General features: G+C 39.3%; 1 protein-coding gene across 1 annotated transcript in view; it reads left to right on the plus strand.

Annotated features, from left to right (window-relative positions):
* Positions 1-11,200: 11,200 nt before the first annotated feature.
* Positions 11,201-25,159, plus strand: part of neo1b (neogenin 1b) — a 128,315-nt gene continuing 114,356 nt past the window's right edge. Inside the window, exon 1 of the mRNA XM_081356789.1 lies at positions 11,201-11,748. Coding sequence (XP_081212915.1) covers positions 11,673-11,748 — 76 coding nt within the window. The 5' untranslated portion in view covers positions 11,201-11,672. The remainder of the gene's footprint in view (positions 11,749-25,159) is intronic.

Consider the following 25,159-nt stretch of genomic DNA (forward strand, 5'->3'; position numbering starts at 1 on the left):
AAATGATGACATCGTGATCATGCGTATTACGTGTTCAGACTATAGTGTTTCATCGCCATCTACTGACCTGGCATCAGAATACAGCGTTTTTAGTCGTTTTCGTGGATCCGTGTGAATGTGGATCGTTTTGACAATGGTGTCGTCTGTACGCGGAAAACTCAAAGGAAAAACTTCACAGTTTTAAGCATATCGTTGTTGTGTAAACGTACCCATAAAATAAGTAGCACTATTCAGAGAAGTCCACATTTGGAACAAAAACATATGGTTTAATGAACAGACATCTGAAGGAAACTCGGTAACACTTCACAATAAGGTTTCAGTTGTTTACATTAGTTAACCTCATTAGATAACATGAATTAACAATGAACAATTATTTCATTAGTAAATTCTAATTTCAACATTTGCTGCATTTTTAAAGCTACACTGTGTGATTTTTACCCCCATCTAGCGGTGAAATTGTATATGACTACCCAATGAGTTTTAGTTTCTGTTCCTCTCAATTCCGAGGGCGTTTTAACTCCTACGGTGGCCGTATTATTCCAAGATTAACATGGCTTCCAGTTATCGACTTCGTCCATGACAATAATAAACAATACGTCTAAAATGAATAAAACTACAGGACAGATGTCAGGAGGTAAACGTCACTCTTGGAATCGGCTATCCCAGCATAATCAGATTAGGCTAACGTTACAATGTGTTCAAAGTAAAAGCTATTAAAAATAACTAAAACGTTCAGTATCCTTTTTTATATATAGCTTAAAAAATTGCGCCTTTAAAACTATTCATCACCTGTGATCCGTCGCAGCACAGATTTATGTTACAAGGTAAACAATACTTTTTCACCATTGATGTGAGGATGAAGTGATACTAGAGGTCGTTCTGGCGTTATGCACAACCATGCTATGATTAGACAAGCAACTATAAAATTTCGAATTTACACAAATGAATTACAACAGGCTGAATTACCTGTCGAGAAGAAAGCAGGCAACCTCGGCGTCCGTATTAAAATCTTTTCTCCTCATGAGCTCTTTCCATCTGGGAAAAGTTACTCCAATATTGACTTTGGTCTTGCTGATTTGTCTGTCGCGTTGACGTTTTAATTCTCTCTTTCAAATGTGAGTACGCACGCACACACACACACACACACACACACACACACACACACACACACACACACACCGCACTATCTTTCAAATCTGCCGGCACTCGCGAGCTCGCGAGTAATCTCCCCCTCGCATTCGTCACGGTGTCACTGAGTGAAAAACGCAAAAGGCGAAGCTTGAATTCACAGGTATGTCCCTCTTTGGCTAATGTAGTTTCAAGATGGAGGGGCAACATGGCGACCGGCATTCGAACCCCTCACCCGTATGTACTTTCAATGGCAGATTATAAACTTACGAGAATACTTTATTACTTGAAAGAAGTAAATATACATTAATGAGCACATATATTTTTGAAAGAACTAAGTGTTTTTTGCTAAGAATCAACTAAAAAAGTTACACAGTGTAGCTTTAAGATAAAAAAATTGTAGCTGTTAACATTAGTTAATGCACTATGAACTATCATGAACAAACCATGAACAATTACATTTTTACTAACTAACATTAAAAAAGATTAATGTAGGCTTTATTGTTCAATGACTGTTAGTTCATGTTAGCTAATGCATTTACTGACAATGGGACCTTATTGTAAAGTGTTACCAGAAGCTCTTTTTATATGGAGTCTCGTGAAGCAGGGCTTTATTTATCACCAGAAAGGGTTCTGCTACAAACCAAACAACTTTAATCTGGTGCTATGTAGAGCGAGTTTGTATAAAATCTCCTGTTAGTGCTGCTGATGCATTAGTGCAGTGCAACAGTCTAGCACATGTGCATTTGAACTCGCTAATTTGCAGCTATTTTGTCGACAGCTAAAAGAGGCAATTATGATGTTTAGAGTCCAATTAGTGTGCGTCATGAGCGCTGTGTCCCACAAATTGACAGGTTTACCAAGTTCAGCACAGGTTAATTATCATATCAACACCACGTTCAAAATTAGCATAGTATATATTTGTAACACGGCCATTGAAAACAGAGCCAAATCCAATTTCAAGTGTATAGTTTTGTCCCGAGTTAAACCGCTTTTAACTCTGTTTATCAGTGCCGAACACAGTCGCACAAACAGAATTTGCGGGTAATCCGGGCATCTCTGAAGGCCAATTAAAAGGAATCTTCTTAAGAGCGCGCCAAAGCGCCACAGTGGTCTTTAATGCCAGTCTGCTCGTGTCTAGTAAGTGTGCTGGCATTTTAAATGCCCGTCGTTTCACAAACAACCCTCATCAGCTTTCTGCCCCCCGCTGCGTCTTAAGGGCAGAGACATGCGCTCACACAAACACAAATGCTGAAATATACATGCTGCTAAATTACAGTCTGCTCTCCCTGGATCCTTCACTCCCTTTATTTGTTTCCTTTTTTCCCTCTCATTAAGATTTTAAACCCAAAAAACCTTACAGAAATCAATAATTCTTGATCATATGCTGCCTTCAAGCGCTCTTGGGAAGTTCCTTATTGAGTTCGTAAATCGTAATTATGAGATTTTTTCACAATGCTTTTAAGTGATTCTGGTCGGAAGCATTCAAATCATTGAAAATGATTGGCAAGATTTTGGAAAGGCTGCATTACTAACAGCTAAGCTGTGGAGCACTTCAGTGATGTATTTTTGTAGGCCGACCCCTAAGTTAGCATCACTCTGGCTCCCTCGACAAAAACCTCGAGAAAAAAAAAAGATTTTTCATTGGCTTTTGGATCATTGCAGAAAATGAGCTCTGTGACCAACAAAGGTTTATAAACACAATGAGGCTGTAAAAGCGAGTAGACAGAGTACAAACTATGTATAGCCGCAAGACACTTGTTAGCAATTTTGCTTTTTTCAAGACATATAAAAGCTTTTAAAAAATCACAAGGTGGTATTTTATGCCATAAAAATGTGAAAATATTTTGAGCTTGTGTTCACCAACAAACCTTATTTGTGACCCTGGACCACAAAACCAGTCACATGGGTAATTTTTTTATATTGAGATTTATACATCATATATAAGATGAATGAATCAACTTTCCATTGATGTATGATTTGTTAGGATAGGACAATATTTGGCCGAGATACAACTATTTGAAAATCTGGAATTTGCATGCAAAAAAATCTAAACATTGAGAAAATCGCCTTTTAAAGTTCTCAATTTATGTTCGTGATTGTGCTGCATTCACTCACAAAAAATAATATTTACGGTTGGAAATTTACAAAATATCTGCATGTAACATGATCTTTACTTAATATCCTAATGATTTTTGGCATAAAAGAAAAATCGATAATTTTGACCCATACAATGTATTGTTGGCTATTGCCACAAATATACCCGTGCGACATGTGGCTGGTTTTGTGATTCAGGGTCACATTTCAAGAGTTTAACCAAAAACCCATTTAAAAACCCACTGACAACAAGACAATGGAATCCGAAGTCAAATCACTTTTATTTATATAGCGTTTTATTCAAGTCCCCTGAAGTCAGATCAGTGTTGATTCAGGTTTGTTGTAAAGATCATCAATTATCAAATTAGTTAATTTAATCTGTAAAGCAGTTATGCAAAAAAAAAAATATATAATGTTATCGTCCAGCTCAGTTCAGTTCTCATTCAACAGCGTCAGTACAGTCAGATCAATAATATTGTTCAATATTAAGTGTCCCCAACTAAGCAAGCCATTGGCAAGGAACAATGTCAATGTAATTTCAATGTAAACACACGCTACACGGACGTGCATGACCATTGCGCTCGCGTCTTTTGCAGCATCTCACGCATGACACGGCGTTCTGAAAAAAACGGGGTGCTCAAATTAAAAGAAGTTCAACTTTAAAAAACGCATTTCTAGATCTTGTGCTTTTAACAGCAAAAACACGTTCTGTGTGAACCAGCCCTAACAATGGCTAAAATGTGTTAAAATGCAACAGGGTTTTGGCCTACAAAAAGATGTCATCCCTGCAGCACTCTATTTCAGTAGCACCTCAATGCAGTACACAAGATCCGAGGGGAGGAGTCGGATCTTATATAAGGGGTGGAGATTGGTAGGTTTAGGGGTGGAGATGGGTAGGTTTAGGGGTGGGTTTTTTCCACCCCTTTTCCACCAAGGCAGAGCTGGTGCTGGTTCGGAGCCAGAGCCTAGTTTCAAATCGGTTCTTTGTTTTTCCACCGCCAAAGCACCAGCTCCGAACCAGTAAAACTGGTTCTTAAGTAGCACCAAATCATTGCAGGGTCTAAAACGGAGCCAAGAAAGAACCGCTTGCGTCAGGGGCTGGGGGCGGGGTTACCGTGACCAACAAGACGAATAGAAACTTGTGACCGCCATTTTTAAATAGCAGCTAGTCGAGCTAATAGCAGCTCGATTATAATATCCGTCTATGTAAGTTACGGCGAGCTGCACGAACGCGTTGGATTCCGATGTATTTTTGCAAATCCATGAGCATCCATAGTATTACAACGTCCGTTATTGTTGATGGCTTGTTCGAGATGCATCGGAGCGGCAGGGACCGATCGGAGTTGCAGGGTGTTTGAAGAGCACACGACTCCTTGTGCTTTTAGATCGCTATCGCAGTGCTTTGATGTCACGCGGCGATCGATCTGCGAGAAGCCGATGCATCTCGAACAAGCCTGGCGTGTTTGTGTTTGGCGCTACCACACTAGCGGTTGCTGGGCAACATGAGACGTATACAGTGACGTAAGATCTGGCTCTGTTGTGGCTCTCTGGCCGGTGGAAAGGCAAACCGGTTCTAGTAAGCTCGTCAGTCGAACCAACTCTGAACCAGCTCTGGCTCTGGCTCTGAACCAGCACCCGGTTCTTGTTGGTGGAAAAGGGGTATGTGAGTGCAGGCCAGTGGGGGAGTGGGGAGGGGGGACAATCGTACTCGGGCCCGGTTCATGGCAACCGTACCTAGTGTGAGTACACCCTAAACTGCATTTGAGTGTGTTGAAAGTTATAATGTTATTCTATGTGTTAGTTTGTCTGTATGAGACTAGCAGTAAGCTAGATCAACATTAGAATAACATACTGATCATATTCTTCTAAAATTTCATCATGTTGAGCTATATAATATTGATTAGTTGTATGTACATTTGCTCACCTGTCTAATAAAGTGCATGCAGGAGCAGCGTCTCTGTCAAGTCAAAGTTGGTCACGGACGCGGAGCTCTCAGCATCTGGAAAACGCAACGTTGATATTGATCCTTGTTTTAGTTCTCCTTTTGTCCCAAAGTCTGCTTGCCATGGTCCATAATGTTTGAACGAAACAACAACAGCGTGAGCGCGCCACTAGACGTAACGCAGTTGTCAACGTTTGTCGCCATGGTTACAATGGCAGTACGAGCGGAAACCAGGGATAATGCGGATATTACATCATTGACAGGCGACACTGAACAGGGACGAGCCATTATTTAAAATAGGAATTTCTCTGAAATTAAAAATCTTTGGGAACTTTTGGGATATTGTAAGTACACAACTTCAGGTAATATATTACACTGTGCAAGTGATTTTTGGATATTTTATTAGACTTTAACTACCGCGCTGAATAATCCGGTATAAACCAGTATGAATTCCTTGTTGGTCCACGTTGGTTTATGCTGGTTGGAGCTGTAAAGTGCTGGTATAGTGCTGCTGTTCTCAAGCGAAGCTGAGCTGGTGTAGCTGGTCCAACAGCACTGGTCCCAGCATGCAAAACATATCTTATACTGGTGACCAGCAATGCTGGATTTTTCAGCTGCATGGCCGAAAATAAAAGGCGAAATAAAAAATCGCTTTGAAGAAAGATTACGAAGACAAACTTTTTTCATTTGCAATAGCAGCTTCGATAAATCATGTACAATGAGATCAGGAACGTGAATTAAGTGAGTAAATAGAGCCATTCTGTGTCCATGTTGACTTTAAATGTATTTCATAAGCGTGCTACTATGCCAAAAACGAGTGGCCTACTTTACGTCTGAATGTCAGCATTTCCAAAAAGAGAAGCGTGAACAATCCTGTAAGGGGGAGTTCAGAGCGCTCGGAGAAGTGCAGGAGCGCAGCGTGAACCCAGCTCATCCCCGACTTCACAGCGTCTTGTTGTGGCTGATAGGAGGGTAGCGAGCGAGCCTTTTTCATGTGAAAGCAGGGCTGCATCCCTGGTTGTGGAGGATTGTGGGCTTTCTGTGCTTGTCCCCCTCTGAAGTTGCTGTTTTTGTGTGAAGATTTAGGCCTGTTTTTTCCTACCATTCTGTGGTTCGTCCCCGCTGTGTCCTCTGTGGCTCGAGAGAGTGGGATGTTACTGTCTTTTAAGTTGGTTTGACCTCAATACAACAACTTCCTGTCTTTGAAATCGTTCCTGCGGTACAGCCCTCAAACCAGCTTGAAAGAGTTAAACTTAGAGATACTCTTTTTGGTGTCATCCAGACTAACATGACAAGACAGCAAGTTCAACATAACTAATGTAGGATTTTTGAACTAAATAACATAAAAAAACATAACTAAAAAGGATATTTGTTTGTTTGTTTGTTTGCTTCACACAATGAAAGCATATAGTGAGCGAAGGGGCTGTCAATGACCAAAAAATAAATGCATCATAAAAGTAGTCTATACCACTTGTGCGCTGATATATTCAAATACTTTTAAGTTATGAAGTTAAGTTGCCATAGCTCTCAATTTCATTCAGACTTCCTACTGTCTACATAACTAGATTGTGATTGGATGACATGCATGAACCAATGGCGTTCGTCAAACCTGACAAGACACTCTGCATATTTGAATACTCTACCATTCAAAAGTTTGGGGTCAGTAAGAGTTTATAATTTTATGCATCCTAGCAAGGATGCATACAGTTATTAAAAAGTGACAGGAAAGACATTTGTAATGTTACAAAATAACTTTCTATTCAACAAAGAATCCTGAAAAATAAAATGTAGCTTATTTTCCACAAAAATATGAAGCAGCACGACAGTTTTCAACACTGATAATAAATGTTTCTTGAGCATCAAACCATCATATTAGAGTTATTTCTGAAGGATCATGTGACACTGAAGACTGGAGTAATGATGCTGAAAATTCAGCTTTGATCACAGGCATAAATAATAAAACAGCTTTTTTAAATTCTAATAATATTTCACAATGTTACTGTTACTGTTAATGCTGCCTTGGTGAGCATACAGAGAGCATGAACGCTTTGAATAAATGTGCCTGCGCTGAACAACATAGATTTGTTGCTACACATGAAACCTTTTTAGAATGAGAACATTCGGGAAACAATCCAATCAGTTTGGGCGACGATTGTCCTACATGCAGCGAGGTGATTGTCTCTGCAGACTGTGTGTCCTCTGGGTCAGATTGATTGACAGTCCCCGTGTCCCGTCTCTGTTTCTCTGGCCCTTCAGCTAGGTTTGCAGGGACACTGTTTGGGTGACGGTGATCAGCGCTGACTGCACCGTGCCAAATTCACACTCTGTATAATTAACGACAGGAGACAGCAGACATTGCAAATTTAATCAGCTCCTTCACATTATTTAATTTAGTTACTAACTTAATACAGAAAAGACAGACGCCCCCTTCCTGTACCTCTCATTATACATTCAATGACTGATTGAAGCTGAGTGTTGAATATAGAAATGCTTAGTGAGAAAACACACAAAAACAATGAACTTTTGGATCGGTGCTTTGAACTGAACACATTATGTGTGAGAGATCTTGACTCAAACAGCATGATCTGTCTCCAAGTAATAGGTTTTTCCTGTCTTGCCCTGATCACATTAAATCTGGTGATGTTTTCTTACCGTAAAGTAATCCCCGATAATCCTGGGAGTTTGGCCAGAGTGGGATTTATTTCTGTCAGAGTTGAGAGAGAGAGAGAGCAGGAGACCTAAGAACGTGGGTTTTTAAATGGCATTCTCATAGTTTTAAAGTTTCATTCAGTGCAAAGTGTGCAATATGCATATGCAAAACATGCATGGAATTCTGTATCCCACAATGCAATGTACTCGACTTCAAACTACAAACTTTATTTAATCACCTGTGAAAAGTTAAGACATTTTCACACAAAAAAATGATAAAATAATACAAGAATAATAACATTTACCATTGCACACTGCTTATAACATTAAAGGCCATATTTTAACGATCTTAGCGCATGGTCTAAAGTGCAGGGCGCAAGTTCACTTAGAGCGTGTCCGAATCCACTTTTACTAGTTTAACGACGGGAAAAATGGTCGGTGCTCCCGGCGCATGGTCTAAAAGGATTGTCCCTACTCTCTTAATGAGTTATGGGTGTGTTTTGGGATTTACGTGCGTTAAACCAATCAGTCTCATCTCCCATTCCCTTTAAATGCCAGTTGCGCTCACTCCATGGCAGATTCGCTATTTACATGACGGAATTTGATAGTGGAAAGACCGAACGCGAATGTTTCGCGAATGTTTCGCTTCTCCAGAGCGCAAACGGATCTGCTCGTGCACGAGGTAAAAGTGCACAAGCAGAACATCTACGGGACAAGCCGGATTCCACCATATCTTTATGTACACAATAATAATCTTTTACATTGTAATCCTTTTATTTTAAATATTTGGCATGTTTGTGTGTTGCTGTGCGTCCCTGTGAGTGTTATAAGCAGAGTGTACGCGCGGTGTGGACCCGCCTATAGGCACACATTACTAACATGCTCTTTAAATAAAAATAAAAAATATTGCACCATTGACTTCAGACCAGGGTTCAGTTGGTCAATGGTTCAGTCTATTTCTGTTGCCTCAAAATAGCAACGTGCCAACAATGCGCCAGAACACACCTCGTTTCCAGACCAGCAGCCCATGGACGCACAAATGGGCACAAATGCATTTGCTATTAAAACAACGTGGCGCAGGATGTGAAAATAAACTGCGTCGGACTGAAACTAGCAAAAAACACGCGTTTGGCGCTGCATTGCGCCGGGTGTAAGATAGGGCCCTAAGAAATACTGTGCAGTGAGCAGCAATACATTAGTATTCCATCCAGTTTTCCATTGCCTTCATCTTTTATTGGTTCACTTAATGTGAACATCATCCTGTACAGAGTCTGTCGTTCAATGACATCTCATCCTGCTTTCAGCTCTGACAGCAAATAAACTCATTCTCAATGTCAGTTCTCCATCTGTCAGTTTTTTGGAGCCATTTATACACTGCAGTGGCAAGCTGTTTCTTCTTCCTAGTCTGCAAATTGAAAGCTGTTCAGTGTCATTTTAAGGGTTTTAAAAGATATATACCTATATATACAATGTCTGCACATACAATGTCAAGTTTCTTGACCTTAACTGTTTGCACACTCTCTCTCTCTCTCTCACACTTGGTGTATGTACTTTAATTTTGTAATTTAGTTATAAATTGCAGTGCAAGAAATTCCTCTTGCTGTCATTCCAATTCACAACATCAATTAAGTCGATTAAAATTCACATTAATTGAAGGAAGCCAAATTTTCAATTCATAATTTTGCCCAAATAAACCCTTCAACATTGTAAAAGTGTTTCCACATGTTTATCATGCCCCTCAGGTCACTTTCAGGCAGTAACAGTCTTTTTACTGTCATTATTCAAAATTGCTAAATGAATTCTAATAACAAAAAAACACCCTCCCGTATTCTGGCTTAATTCCCAGTGAAGTGAGCACTTGTTCTTCTAGAGAGCACCGAATAATTGCCATGGTCAGGGTTCGTTGGAGATGTGCACCACACACCACCCTGCAAAAGATGAGAAAGAACAGCTTCTGTTTCCTCTTCAAAAACACAAAGAAGTTTGATAAATGACACATGGCCAGCTCAGCATTGGTCAGTTCGTTGTTCCGTTTGAAATTCCAAAGAAACTTTATCTTCATTACGTCTGACATGTTTTTTGCACTTCAAGCATATTCAGTGTGTGTGACTCATACACAGGTATCCCTTTGTTCTTAGTGAAGATACACATTCTTTATGAGCCATTCACCCACAGGGAAGACAAGCAAGTGCACTGTGTCCTTGGATTAAATGCTGAATTTCAAGACCCAAGGGCACATGTGATATTACGTGACGTCTCTCTGCAGTGGACCAAGGACTTAGTTTCGTATTGAACACCGGCACATTTCAACCATCATACATGAGTATAGAAAGTTTATGGTGTAGTCCATTTAGCAATCTTTCAGATATGAAGGAGACCTGATGTCTTGAATCTGAAATTTGTGACGCTATAGTTCACATCTGGAGACATTACTACACACTTTGTTTTATTGCTGCCAGTCAAAAATTGGTCATTATCTTGCCCTCAGGTGCTATTCTGCATGGTAACCAGTGGATGGCAATAGAAGTAGCTAATCGTATTGCACATTCTCTTGCCAAGCACTTTGTTTTTCTTTTAATTGATCAATTGGTCATGATGTCGATTTGTTACCTAATTCACCCTCGGTTCCTGCAGTTTTTGGTTTTGAGTAGTGGTTTTTGATTTAAAAGTAAAATCAGGTATATGTGTGGTAAATACTTCAAGACACGTTCTCGTTTTGTTCTGCATCTTAATTTGAACACAAACATATTTCAGGGTTAAGGATTCAAATAAGGCAACAATAGTTGTCTGATTTATCAACTGCATCCCTATGGCAGTAATGTATTTAACAACTTATTTAGTGTATTTAGTATTTAGTGACTTTCAGAGGTTGTGCTTGAAGTATGATTTAAAAAATGGTAATGCCTCTTCATCTAATGTTATTCACATCCCTGGTGAAAAAAAAAACAAAAACAAAAAAACACCTAGGCTGGTTTTAGCTGGTCTCCCAGCTAAGACCAACCTGGTCAGCTAAAAAAAAAGTGTCCAAAACCACTCTAAAACCAGCCTGGGAGACCAGCTAAAACCAGCCAACCAACTTAGGCTGATTTTAGCTGTTTTTCCAGCAGGGATACCTTATTTTATTCACAAACTAAAAACTATCATAAAACTTAACCAATATAAAAATAAAAATTATAAAATGTACCCACGTCTCAAAGGCTCAAAGATATATATTTGCTATTTAAGCTACTAAAATGCAGTTTTATTTTAAACAACTAGCGTGAGTCCTATGTTAGTATTCATGAACACGCTGGGATCCAGATGTGCGCATGCGCATTACGCACCAACACACCGTGATTTTTGACTTTCCCGGGCCAAAAAAAATCCAGAATCCTGTGAGAATCCACGCCTTCTTTTTCACGGACCAATACCCACTACAAACCCCAGTCTCCAGCACCGCACGCCGTGTGCTTATGCTGGATACTCCACTGCGGTTCCGTTAAATCTGTTGAACGCGCGTTGAGAAATACGCCGGTCGGTCTTTTAAACGCTTCGGAACCGATTTGCAGCCGCTGCCTTTGAGGGTCGGCAGTGGATTGACTTAATGCCTCCTTTAAAAGCCCTCCTCGGCTTTTTAAGTTCAAGAAAACACCCGGACCCTTCGGCGTATCGCCTTTGACTTTTGCAGGAGAATTAAATGTTTATTTTTTGGCCACCGGCGGAGCGCGAGATCTTGCCGGTTTGCGGACGATGCTCAGCGTTTTTGTATAAAGCACCTTGTCCGTTCTAGTCGGTAAAACTTTACCTCAGAAAGCACAGTGGATAACTTGTGCATTTCTCCGAGATTATTTTGTGTATTTTTTTACCTCAGAAAGTGATGGCGGAGCGGGGGGCACGGCTGCTCGTGTTTTTCACAAGTCTCATCGTTCTCCGGTTCGGCGGTGCGGATAAAGGTAAGTTCCGTGTCTCTCGTCCGTTACGTTACGTGCGCCGCGCGGCATCGACAAATCCCCGCTAATGATAACGTTCAACGTTTGACCGTCTGTTCCTTCACTAACCATTTCTACCATCTCGTTTACTATCATTTTTACCCTGATGTTTATCATACACAGCCTGGTTACTCTGGTTATATATTTATTTGTGTTTAAGAATTATAGATCTGAGTTGTTAAACGCTTGAAGGTTTAAATTCTGCAAGGGGTCATACATGAACTTGCTATTAAGGGACCGTGACTAAGTAAATCACCACAGGTTGCTTTGAATGTAATGTGTATTGTAAACTTAACGTCAAATTAGCAATAGAGGATTTTGCCAGGCTTAAGTCAATGATCCATACCATAAGCCATTACAGATGTGGAGGCTGTTGGTATAGGCATTGGAAAGAAGAGCACTTGTAGAAAGCATCCAGCCGTTCATCCATCTATCTATCCATCCACTCATCTATCCATCCACTCCAGAACAATGCCGGAGGTTGCTCTTGACCTCGCCTAAAAGAGCTGTGGTTGAGAGCCTAAAGGTTATTGATTGATTGTTGATGGTAATGACAGGGTCAGACATTTGGGAACCTTTAGTGTTGGGAATGATGAAAGGGAATTTTCTGGCTGACTCAAATGAAGATCAGTTCCCTCAGCTGCTGCCACTGAGATTGCTGTGAGGTGAATTTGTAAAATGACACCAAATGTTTTAACAGGAGAAATATTTGCTCTTTTTTTTTGTTCTTTGATTTAAATCTTCATCATTTTATGTAGATGGCTGCATATGATGAAAGGAGTATTTTTCCCCCTTTAAATAAGGACCAGATGTATTTATTGGTCTTATCATGGTTGCAGAGTTCTCGGAGAATCACTTTTTATTTTTTAAGCTGAATTGCGTATGATCAGTCTTGTCTTTTCTGTGTTTTAAAGGATTCTAGATATGGCTCGAATTGGTGCTTTGTACATGTGGCCAGTTTCGAGTTACTAATCATGGCTTCCCTCTGAAAATAAGTTTTTGTTTATTTGAAACACATTTCCCTGAGGTTTCAGACATGCAGATTTTAAAGCCAAGCCACAAGTCCTCTCTCTCAAAGATAGTCCGCTTGTAAATTCACAGTGTTTTATAGAGTTTCGTAGATTTCTTGTTGGTGCTTTAGTGGAAAAATGCCCCTTGCCAAACTGACTTAGGCTCTGCACTTTTGGTACAAAGCTAGTTTATTTCAATATGGATTAAAAAAAGCTGCCTTTAATACAGGATACATTCTTAAATTCAGAGATGAAGTGGAACATAAATGAGAAATGTTTTTAAAAATTGAACTCAATACAGTGTCTTACGCCAGAATTCCACTCAAAAAAATACTCTACTTCACTGGCTTTTCACGAAATGCTTTATAGGGAAATGCAAAGTAGTTGGTTTAATGGAAAGTCCTTGTGAAATTTTGTAAAACAGAATCAACCTTTAATCTTGTATGGTTTTGTTTTAGTTTAGATTTGACATGCAACAGTTTAGCGGAAGCATCACTTATGAGCTTGTTTTGTCCACACTTCTGTCTTTCAGTAGATACATGCTGTTAATAATCTTATTGATAGCTCAATTGGAATGATAATAATAATTTGGTGGTGGATTTAAATAATTGCCATGCAAACCTTTGAATCTAACTAGTTACTATTACAATGCTACTCTTCACGTTCATGGAAGTTTGTTAGCTAGGCTATACAACTACTCTCACAAACAGATACAAAAACATTTAGCTGATTCACAGCCTGCTGACAGGACAAAACTTCATGCCATTATGATTATGAAGAGACTAAATTATGCTTTTTGCTTGAATAGAAAGTTTGTTTGTAATGCATGTTATGCACATTTGAGTTTTCATCCGTTTCTTTAGCAGACACTTCAATGATACATGTACAATTTTATATAAGATTAAATTGATTCAGATTGAGGAAAATCTGTGCACATAAACTTTGTCAGTAAGTGGTGGTGGTTCTCTCAAAGACTTTTTAATTTTCTTGCGTTTTATTGCTCAAAGCCTCCCTGTGGTGAAAATCAAGCTTTTATGTCGCTTAGGGTGAAATTAAGGTGATTGGGACACTTTTTTCCATTGAGATGAATTGGGGGAAAAGTGTAGCAATCAACCTGAATTCACCCTATATGTCTATGTGGCTTTTTAAATATACTTAAAGACAAACCATGTGTAAATTCATAAGTCGACAGCATTGCTGAGTATTTTCTGAGTATAAAACTGCAGTGAACCAAAGACAGTCTCAAAAACACGCTTTGAAATCGCTGGTGTTTCTGACGTCACAAACTACCTTGTAACCAATCAGATCAACGTGTGATCGTCAACCAGTGGATCTCTGAGCTGAGTGAGTGAGTGGAGGTGGGGCTCATTTGCATATTCATAGAACCAAAATGAGGCAAGGGTGTCGAGTTACATTCAAGCTATTTTAAGGCATGAAGAACTTTCTTTCAAGGAAAAACGCTTTAAATATGTCATTTTGGTGATCAAAGATGGGTTTTAAAGGATAAAATTATTGTAAAGCTGGACTTTAATAGTGATGCATCATAGAAGTGCTAAAAGGTTTATCAGATGAAAACCAGTTTGCCATCTCTAATGCCACTTTGAGAATGGGTCACAATTGTCATGCAGTCGTCGCGTAATTTCTTTTGGCACAGCAGGTAAATGCACAAATGGAGACATCTGTAGCTATCTCCATCTCTCATTAGCTGTGTGTGTGTGTGTGTGTGTGTGTGTGTGTGTGTGTGAGTGTGAGTGAGAGTGATTGGGGGGGAGGTGGAGGGGGTATGGTCTGGAAAGCAAGCTTAATACTCATCAATGTCAGGCTGAATGATTGAATGACATTTTAACGCATCCAGTTGACCCCTCCCGTTGCCTCTGCTAGTGGGATATCAACAGCAATCTCATTCACAAGGCTAGAGGGTAAATTTGTGAATCTCTGCACTCACTCACTCTCATACTCTCGTGGTCTGGCTCTTTGCGACCGTGAGGCGTGTAGCCATTTTCTTGCCGCCTGCAGCTGGCTGAGGAGGGGAGACAAACACATTCATCGTGTGTCTTATCTGTGTGCTCTTGTGTAAGTGTGACTGGCAGTGGGCAACAGAGTGTTTGGTTCTCCCCGCAGCTGCTTATCAATTTGTAGAGATTTCACCTTCTAGATCGCCTATGGCTGACTGATATGGTGTGTTATTGTAGACGTAGTTGTGAAGTGTGTCGTTTTGTGGTTGGATGGAAAGGCGTCATTTGTTGTTTCATTTTACTGGGGAGCCTTTTGTTAGATCGGAGTCATTTGAGAGTTAAAGTACCAGCTTGACAGCAAGGCGGTCGTTGAAATTCCACATATTTCTGACATTAAAACAGCTTGAACCACTTGACAATACAGTCTGTTCAAATAGTCTTCTATATCATGCATGTCTTACGTGTGCTATAAATTTTCTTTGTCTTTTCCACAGATTTTTGGATTTAAAACAACTTGAACTGCTTATTGTACATCATACAGACAGGGCTTTGCAGAATTCAGTATCTTTTGAGAATATATTGAGAATAAATTCCTATTTAATTTATGAATTGAGGTTGCAAACAGGATGTAGAACTGCAATTTTTATTTGAATGTAAGGAAGTCGAAATAAAGAAACTGAATTCATGTAACTATTTTAAGTTACATTTGCTTCACAAATCCTTTAAGTTTTTAAAATCTCTAAAACGCCTTGAAGTTTGAAGGCCTTATGGACACATATTTGAAGTGCCACATATATAAATTATTTTGTATTTATATTTCATCATATTTTATAATCTAACTTTTGTGGATTATGTTGGAGGAACACTTCCTTTCCCTGAATGCATTACCTGCATTTTCCAGCCATTCCAGTTCAACTTCCTAATCAAGATCAATTTAAATTCCAGTTCATGAATTGAAAGTGAGCCAATTCTTTATTTCTGAATTTTGTATCCTGGTATCTTTCTAGATAATATGTTTTAGATGTGCTATTTATTAACTTAAAATACTTTTTCGAATGATTTAAGTGAAAGCGATGGCATCGTCATTGTTATATTCGTCTCCATTCTTAAATGTATTAGGGTGCCAGTTGTGATCGGTCACGTCTTTAAAACTGTCCATTCTGATTCAAAGCCTTCATTGCAAGCTTAAAATTTAATCTCTTGCAGAAAAATCTAGTTTGTTCTAGAGCTGAAAAGTTAAGTTTGCAAATACATTTTAGTCTGGAACACGTGTTGAAACTCTGCGGTTTGGTTTTTGTGGAGCCACTGACATCCATGAGTGTGGAAAGGATGGAAAATTCCAGCAGGAGTGTTGCTGTTTGCAGTTGGAAGACATATTTGTCCTTCTCAGTATAGCTTTTCACTAGGCGGACCCTCACTCTCAGCCTCTTACTGGGAGAGGTCAAAGCCCTGAAAGACAAGGGTCACCCTTGATTTCTCCTTCTGTGGTCTCAGTGAATAGGGAACTCTTGCTGGTTGTTATTGCTTTTCCAACACCTCTCCTGTTTTTTTTGGGGGGGGGGATCTTGCTTGTAAAGAATGTCTAGATTGAAGGCGGTTGTGGCGAAGGAATCATTTTAATGAGGTCAGGAGAGACCTTGCTGAGAGGATCCCAGTGTTTGACCCTTGCTGTGAGGGTCTAGATACATGGCTTTTGTATGGATTGAAGGTCTTAACAGCTGTCTGTGAGAACCTGAACAAGACATAACAAAACCAGCTCTAGTTGTACACCAAATCATCCAAAATCCAATTTGACATATGCTTGATTTCAATCTGTTCTTGCTCTTTTAAGTTGATATTATGGATTTGTGTCCATCAAAGCTTTCTCTGGTAAGCATCCATACTGATGCTTCTCCTTTTTCCCCGTTATCTTGATTATTTGATAATTTGTCCTTACAAACTCGGCATATGTTCTGTGTCGAATAGCAATCACTCCTGTTCACCCCCTTCCATAAGTGCTGTGGTTTTCCCATTGGGTTTAGCAGGAGACTATGAATAATGGAAGAGAACCTTAGCTGTCTCTAAAACGGTGATTAATTGGTTTAATTTGATCATGTTGTACCGTTCGGGCTCCGTACACCACCTGATTTGTTCTCCACCTGCTAATGTCTCAACTATGAATTCACACTTTGACCCTCCTGTAAATGAAAGTCCACTTAAAGAGACTGAAAATGTCATTATTTACTCACACACTCATGTCGTTCCACAAACTGAAAAAGTGGGGTCCAAAAAATGGATTGGACTCCTTTCACTTTCATCGTATCAAAACACACAGACATTTCTCATCTTTTGTGTTTCACAGAGAAAGTCAGACAGGTTTGGAAAGACATGATGGTTGAGGAAATGATGACCGAACTTTCATTTCATTTGTTCAGAAGATTGAAATGGCTCCATCTTTTAAGAAACTTGTATATTTTGCTGACTTAGTACTGATTTCTGGATCGAGTCATGTCTTTTGAGCTGGCCTTTCGAAAGTAAATGCGATGGCCTGACATGGTAATTGATCTCTGATTGGTAGGTTTGTGGGAATGTAACCATGGAGAGAGTTTTCCAGTTCTCCAGGCCACATGCTAGATGCCTCCCGCTGATATCGGCTCACTTAGTCTCTGTAGGGAAGGCAAATTACTGCCATTCTTCTGCAGAAACCTGCTGAAATGTAGTTAGCCATTTATAGGTCTGAACACTTAGGCCTAATTTAATGGATGGCCTCACTCTAACTCAAAAACACAGGTCGTTAGATTAGTTATTGATCATTTTTACTGCTCTAAAATGTTCATTTTTATCTTTGCAAACCTCAACTATTCTTGAAAATACACCTTATTGTGATACATCCATTGACTAAAGTATCTGAGAGCAAGCTAATGACATTCTGTGTAGCTTGTAGCCATTGTGCTTTGATTGTTTCTTTCATACCTTGAGCCAAGCCACAATCCCTATCTAAACCAATCTCTGTGTTGTCTTACATCTTACAAATGATACATTTAAAAAGGGCAGCCAAGCTTACGCTAATGTCCCTTTGTACTCCACATTACCGAAAGGCTATAAAGGGCATCCAGGCTCAGAAATGACTGGCGAATGATAAACCGGCCTTTCCTCCTCATTAGCTTTATGGAAGAGACGGGCTTCGCTTGACCCTTGAAGAGCTGATTTGTAGCCGATAGCGGAGATGTGTTTGAAACACAAGAAGGTTGCAAAATGTTGTGGAATTATTAAAAAGTCAGTAACTCCATGAAGGTTGTTTGCCTGAGGCTCATGTTTGTTTGTTCTTTTTTTTTTGAACATTATGGCCCATTTTTGGGAAAACGTTGTGTTCTTGTTCTTTAGCATTAAGTTTTCCTGTTGCAAGTCAAAATTTGCATGCATTTTATGAATAAGCAGCGACTAATTGTCACCATCCTTCTGATATGCAAAATGCTTTTTGATGTAGTATTCTTTGAAACGTGCAGTTCCTGCTGTGAACCCAAAGGAGGTAAGTGAAAATAAGAGCGTGAACTTTCCACAACTAACATAATTTTGATCCAACTGCTGAAAGAGTGATCAAATTACCTGAAATGTTTAATAAATAGTCATGCTAGTGTTTTATGAATGACAGGCCAAATTCTCCATTGCAGAGTCTGTGAGTGCCTTCTGATGGGAATTAATTTAATGATAGTGTTGTTTTGCTCATGTTGTCAGGAAGCCAATTAATTTCATCCTCAAGTAGCGGTAGATCGCAAATATTTTGCAAGGTTTATCTCAGCTGTATGTAGCCTTACATCCGAAAGAAATTGCTGTTTTTGCTAATTAGACATGATTGAAGGCATGTCAGGAGTATATACATAGTTATTATGGCAGGACACATCCATCAAACATGCACCGACTCAGTGAACTCCTCCCAGGGGACACTGATTAACCCTTACCCGGGATGAAATACATAAATTGTGTGCCTTTTTTTCTCCCCTGCCGTTAGCGTGTACTGTCTGTTGCGTATATGAAGGCCAGGACGTGATTTAATCATTGGTGGTTTATACACTAGGTTCTTGGTGCTCCGTCCTTGCTGTGCATACATCAATTACACACACAGACGCACATGTGCTTTAATAAGCCTGCAAGTGTGCTGTTGCCAGTAGTAGTGTCACTGAGACTGATGGTTGTGACAGCAGGCGGGTGATAATTAACCACGATTCCTGCTATTCGCTTTCTATCACACACACACTTATGAATGGAGCTGGAGGATACATTGTGTGTGCGCATCTTTTTTAAGGGGCACAAATGGTGCTCTAAACAAACCAGGGTCGTTGGTTCAAGCGCTCCCTCAGGGCAGAGCAGGTGACTAGCATTAGCTAGTGGGTGGTTTGTCCCAGTCTAATTAAATCTTAGAGAAGTAGCCACATATCCTTTTGCTAAGACATTAGATATGCCCTTGATCATCCTGTGGCTATTAATATATTAAACAAAATGTAATGAAGCACATTAAAGGGTCTTTTAAACCACATTCTCGTCATATTTTAAGAGAAATGTAAACTTGATTTGTATCTCTCATGGAGACTTGTTTCCAGCGCTGGAGAACGGAAATGTCAAGTGAAAAAAACAAAACCTTTTTCAGGATTAATAGCCAGTGGGCTAATATCGCCGACGATTATGCTTAATTGGGAGAAGCAGAAATCGTGATCACGATTAAAATATGATTGATCGTGCAGTCCTACTCCAAAGTTTCTCCATGTATCCCAGCGGTAACTTTTCCACATTTGTCATTATTTAATATAGAACACATTAAAGCCATAACATCGATGTTAACCAGCTTTAATTTATTGCTTTAAAGGGGTGGTTTAATGCCCTTTTCACAAGATGTAAAATAAGTCTTTGATGTCCCCAGAGTGTGTATGTGAAGTTTTAGCTCAAAATACCTCAGATATTTTTATATAGCATGTTAAAATTGTCACTTTTTGAGGGTGAGCAAAAACGCACCGTTTTTGTGTCTGTCCCTTTAAATGCAAATGAGCTGCTGCTCCCGGCACAGGGGGCGGAGCTTCAACAGCTTGTGTCCTTTTACCTCACACAGACATGCACTGAAAAATTCAAAAACTTTTAGCCTTTTATGTTCAAACCAGAGTCAGACAATGATGGAGACTCAAGAAGAAGTGACAACATGTAGAAGCAACAGGACGTTTCTGAATGGTTAGTTGATGAATTTATGCAGCTTATGTGTAATCTTCTAGTCATTGATTAGCATATTCTGTCACGATAATCTATAAATCGTGTTCAGGGGGCGGGGTTTATGTAAATTTTAGGGTTGGTGATGTCACTAACCCGGGAGGAATGTCGTGTAGTCTCTACCAGCCGTTTGTTGTAGTCCTTAAAAAACGATTTCTTTAAAAGCAAATATCTCCCTTTGCTTTGAACTTTGAGCGTCGTAACTTTGCAGATGTTGTCTATGCTCAAACAGCAACATTACACACTAACTAAAGTCAGAAAAGTGAAATCATAATCAACCACCCCTTTAACTACTAGCAAGTTTTTAGGCTGAATTACCAACAACAGAATCCCAAAATAATGACTGTTTTGACATTGACAGTAACCAATATCCCCAAACATCCCATTGGAAAAGGAAAGTCATTTTGTGTAGAGTGATTTGAACTTAATTTAACACCCTTTGTACAGGTGAGCAGTGTTTCTCGTATTTAAAGAGCTAGTAAAATTAGTTCTGGAGTTATGGTTCTCTTTGTGTTTTCTGAGGGCCACAGTTTGTTACACTGATGACTTTCTATGGGGAAGCTATTGTGCGTTATGCAGGAAGCCAATAGGAAGAGCTGATCATCTGTCTGAACTGCCTGTGTAAATATGGCCGTGCGTGTGCGCGCATGAATGAGTTGAAAGAGTTTGTATTTTGGCTTAAAAGACCTGAGATGAGAATAACATAGACATAGTCTAATAAATTTGATGTGAAACAAGTCTAGAAAAACCTTACATTCAATGGGCCTCATTCATTAAACTCCAGTAGAATAAATTTGTGTTTAAAACTATTTGCTTAGTCGCATTAAACTCAATGCTATATGCTTTACACTAGAATGCTTTTAAGAACAATTAACGCAAATACAATATTCAAATGCGTAAATCGTTGCATTAATTTCAATGCAATGCTTTACATAAAAATGCCTTTACAATCAATCTAGATACATTTTTAATGGGCAAATACTACTACATCTCCTCCAGTGAAAGTCTGTTGGCACATTTTGTATACATGTTAGCAAACAACACTTTTACAAGGTCTACAATGCTTTCCTCAGTAAACTTTTGTCTTGTGAAGGCCTAAGAATAACCTTGTTGGTGAATGATGCCGCCCCCCCTTGTAACATAAGATTTGAGCAAAAGTTCTGAATCTCTGTTTACTGTATTCTTCATCTGTTCATTGTTACGATCTCTAGCATCATATTGGCCCTGACGGTGAATTACGGCATGTAATTGAAAAGCGATGGGTGTAATTTAACGACGCGTACGGCTCCCCGGTGACCTGTGGAAAGTGTTCGCTTCCCCTTATTTTTCCCCTTTTCTGCATCCGATGCCATGATTGATGGCCACAGTGTTTATCCAGAACCTCAGCGAGGAAGAGAATGATTGGCCGTGACCAATTCTGTTAGTTGTTGGGGGGGGTTTGGAGGCTCGCTTTTGTCCCATGATACGTCTGTGTCGTTTCAGGATGTGCTGTATTAATGAAAGCCAAGGGCCCCGTTTATAAACGCATCGTCAGGGAAATGGAAGCGGTGCTTTTAAATGCAGATGATTTTGCAGCTCCATTATAGTGGTTAACCTTCCTTTCTAGCTTATCTCACCCAGAATCCTCAGAGGAGAGCCGCTCGGAGCTGTGAGTCATAGTCTTTTTGTTAGATTACGTGGGTGTCAAAAGCAGCGAAAATATTGCATCCTTGCATGAGTTTAGGAATTGCAGATGCGACTTTGAGATTCTGCAAATGTCATTGGTGCCCTCAACTCTAGGAACGTTATTGCTGGAAGAAAGTCTTTGTCAGACTTTCCAGGAAGCATCCGTTGTGGGTGGGTGATTAACTAAGCTTTCGGTTTGGCTTCCAGTTATTCAATTCTGCATTCATATACCTTCCCTAAATTGGAATTACTCAATTTCTACCTTTCAAATGCACTGAAAAGGCTGTTCCACGTAACTCAAGTTGCATTGAACTCTATGGAGAGACTATAACTTTGAACCAACTTTCAAATAGGGCTGCACGATATTGAAGAAAAATGCGATAACTCATTAAATAATGCGACGTTCAATATGCGATACGATAATGCTTAAATTGTGTAAAATAAACTTAAATTATCTTTAAAATATGTTTAAAATGATATAACCTACGTGTTTCACATTCTTTTTGTGACTAGAAAACATCCCTACAACTTCTGAAAGTGAACATCAGTGTTTTACTGAAACATAAGAAGTGTTATTTTAACATCAGTGGGGTTCAGGGTTTCAGGTTATCCTACATTAGGGTTATTTAACAACAGAAACTGAATAATCAAATGTAAAAATAAAACACTGCTTAGTCTTCACTGTATGAATACTGATTCTTATTAAAGCTACAAAAGTTATTCAGTCAAGAGCAGCGAGTGATTTTCTCTTTGTCTTTTGTTCATGACCCCAGTTATTGCAAGCCGTTGCGATATGCATATCGCGATATATACATTTGCGATATTTTGATAATTTCGATATATTTTGCAGCCCTACTTTCAAAGCACAGCCAATGATTAAGGGCAAATTTGCATGAAATAAAAACAAATGGGAGACTGCACATCAAGATTCAATGAGTTGTACTACACTATAAAGATATGACATTCAGAGAATAATCATTGGAATATACACATTCTATGCTATTAAATGCATGAAAATTGTCCTGTAACAGTTTTCATGTTGTGGTTGAAATGTGTTTGTGATGGTAAGTGCGTTGAATCTCTGATGCAAGTGATGTGAAACGGCCTTAAAGGAATAGGTCACCCAAAAATGAAAACTGTAATTTATTCACCCTCATTTTGTTTTAAACCCACTTCACTTTTTCTACTGGAGAACCTGAAGTAATATATTTTGAGAAATGTCTGTCTTTTTTGTCCATATAATGAAAGTCAACTGGACCCAATGTTGTTTAAACTTCCACATTCTTCAAAACCTCTCATTTTGTGAACTGCAGAAGAAAGCCATACAGTTTGGGACAACATGAGGGTGAGTAAATGATGCTGGAATTATTCTTAATGGGTGATTTTTATCCCTTTAAAGCATCTCAGGGTCTCTAAAATGTCAAAATGCTCTTTATTCTTTACAATTTAATTGTACTATTGAACCATAGATGTTTTGATTAATGTCTCTCCAAGGTCTCACCAAAGCCACTCATGTAGCCTTCCTTTTAAACCCTCGAGCTACATTCTCTCTTTTTCAATGTTGTCCTTTTTTATGTTATGATGGATTTATCCACTGAAAAAACAATTTACTTTCCCGGTGCAATTTTGCCTTGACGACAGTGATAGATAACAGAGATGTCAGTTTATTAACAGTTCCTGAGTAGTTTATTCCGCTCGCTTTGAGGACCAGGATGTGTGTTTTTTTTTCCTCCCATCCAGAGAGTTTGAGCATACATTTCTTTAAAGCCGTTCTGAGCGCCTGCTGAGAAGAGATAAAAGGAACGCAGTGGAAGAGGAGAGTTCGACTTTAATGGAAGGGGCAGTTGCAGACAGGTAAAAAAACAGAGATGGAGATGAAAACGAAGCCATGGACGGCTAGTTTCCAAGCTTCATGATCCACCCAGCATGGGCTCCACCTAGAGATTATTTTTGATACAAGATCATTCCTTTGACCTACACCAAGTAAATAAATCCAGTTAGTCTTTGTAACAAGACCTGGGAGCCACTTCAGTCCCTGTCCATCCATACCTGGGTTTTTTTCTAGTAGAAATGGAGGCAGAACCAATGTTTGTGCGCCTTTTATTTTACAAACCACAAACCATGCATGAACAGACTTTCAAAACCTATAGTGGTGCAATGATATGCACTTAACTGGTCCAACTGTTAGTGATTTAAAAAACAATCAATATCTCCAACAATCAAAACATTTTTTTTCACCATGAATGCCACATTTTTAAGACACTTACGTCTTAAGTTAAAAGCAGTGATTCCTGTGTGAACTTTTTGCAGTCAGGGTGATTTAACAGAACCTTTTTCGTTTTAAGACATGTTCACACCAAGGATGATAACTATAACCATACAATTTTAATAATCATTCTAGTTCTAAGAGAATAGCGAAGTTCACATCTCAACTACACACAGAGTTTGAACAATATTATTGGAATTGCTTTCAGAATCACTGATGAACGAATGATAAATACATTGATAATTCCATCCAACTTTAAAGAGCTTGAACAGCTTTGAAAGCAGCAGATGACCGATGACAAGTGTTTATTATTTTTAAGTGCTTTATTGCACTAAACTAATGCGTTATTTTGGCAAGTTTGCCAAGTCTAAATGTAAGTGATCAAGGTGAATTCGTAGTTGTAGAAGTGCTGAGGAAAGCATGTTGAAGTATGTGTGTGTAATTTACAGCACGCAATTTTCCTTGTTCTGCTTGGAATCAGTTATTTATTTCCTAATGCCTCAGCTGTGTTTTAATTAAGGATGTGTACTGTGTACCTGAAAGTGAAAAATAAGAAGTAATCAAAGACTGTTCAGATCAAAACCGGTGAGACTGCAGTACAATTAAAAAACCCTGCAGTGCAGACCCTGTATCGAACAGATATCCACCATTGACCCAGTTTGTGTTCCTCTGGGACTCTCAGCGCTTGTAGAACCCGTTTAACCTTCTCCAGCTAATGATGGCGGTCAGGTAGGAAGCGCAGGCACAGGACGGTGAGAGAAAGTGTGGGTATTATTAACTTTGTTTTATCAGACGACTCCCTATGGGTTCGAGCGCTTTGAGGCGCGAGTGTTAATTGATGTTGTTTTAAAAGCCTTTGTTCTAAAGAATAACTGCAGAATTGGGAGACCAGCACACATTTTTCTTTTAAGGATGCTAAAGCTTTACGGAAGCGTCTATATTTTTATGCTGATAGTCCATATAAGGCTTTCCATTAGTGATTCGATCATCACGGCAGCACCATATATCATGTAAATGGGGCCCGAAATGTAGGCTAAACTGCACTCGCAGCGTTGGCTGTGGTCTTCTGCGTGTTTATTTTGGCATTGTTCCTGTAGACACTTTGCTTTTCTTCTTATCTCAGACTGCCATTCACCTGAGTGTTTCTATGCATGTGATTGTTTTGCTTTGCAGTGTGTTTTCTCTCTGTAATAGCTTTTCTAAGTCATCCATGCTAAACAATCGTCATACAAGAAGCCATTTCAAGA

Source organism: Scardinius erythrophthalmus (assembly GCF_964197995.2).
Source record: "Scardinius erythrophthalmus genome assembly, chromosome: 24".
NCBI lineage: Eukaryota > Metazoa > Chordata > Actinopteri > Cypriniformes > Leuciscidae > Scardinius > Scardinius erythrophthalmus.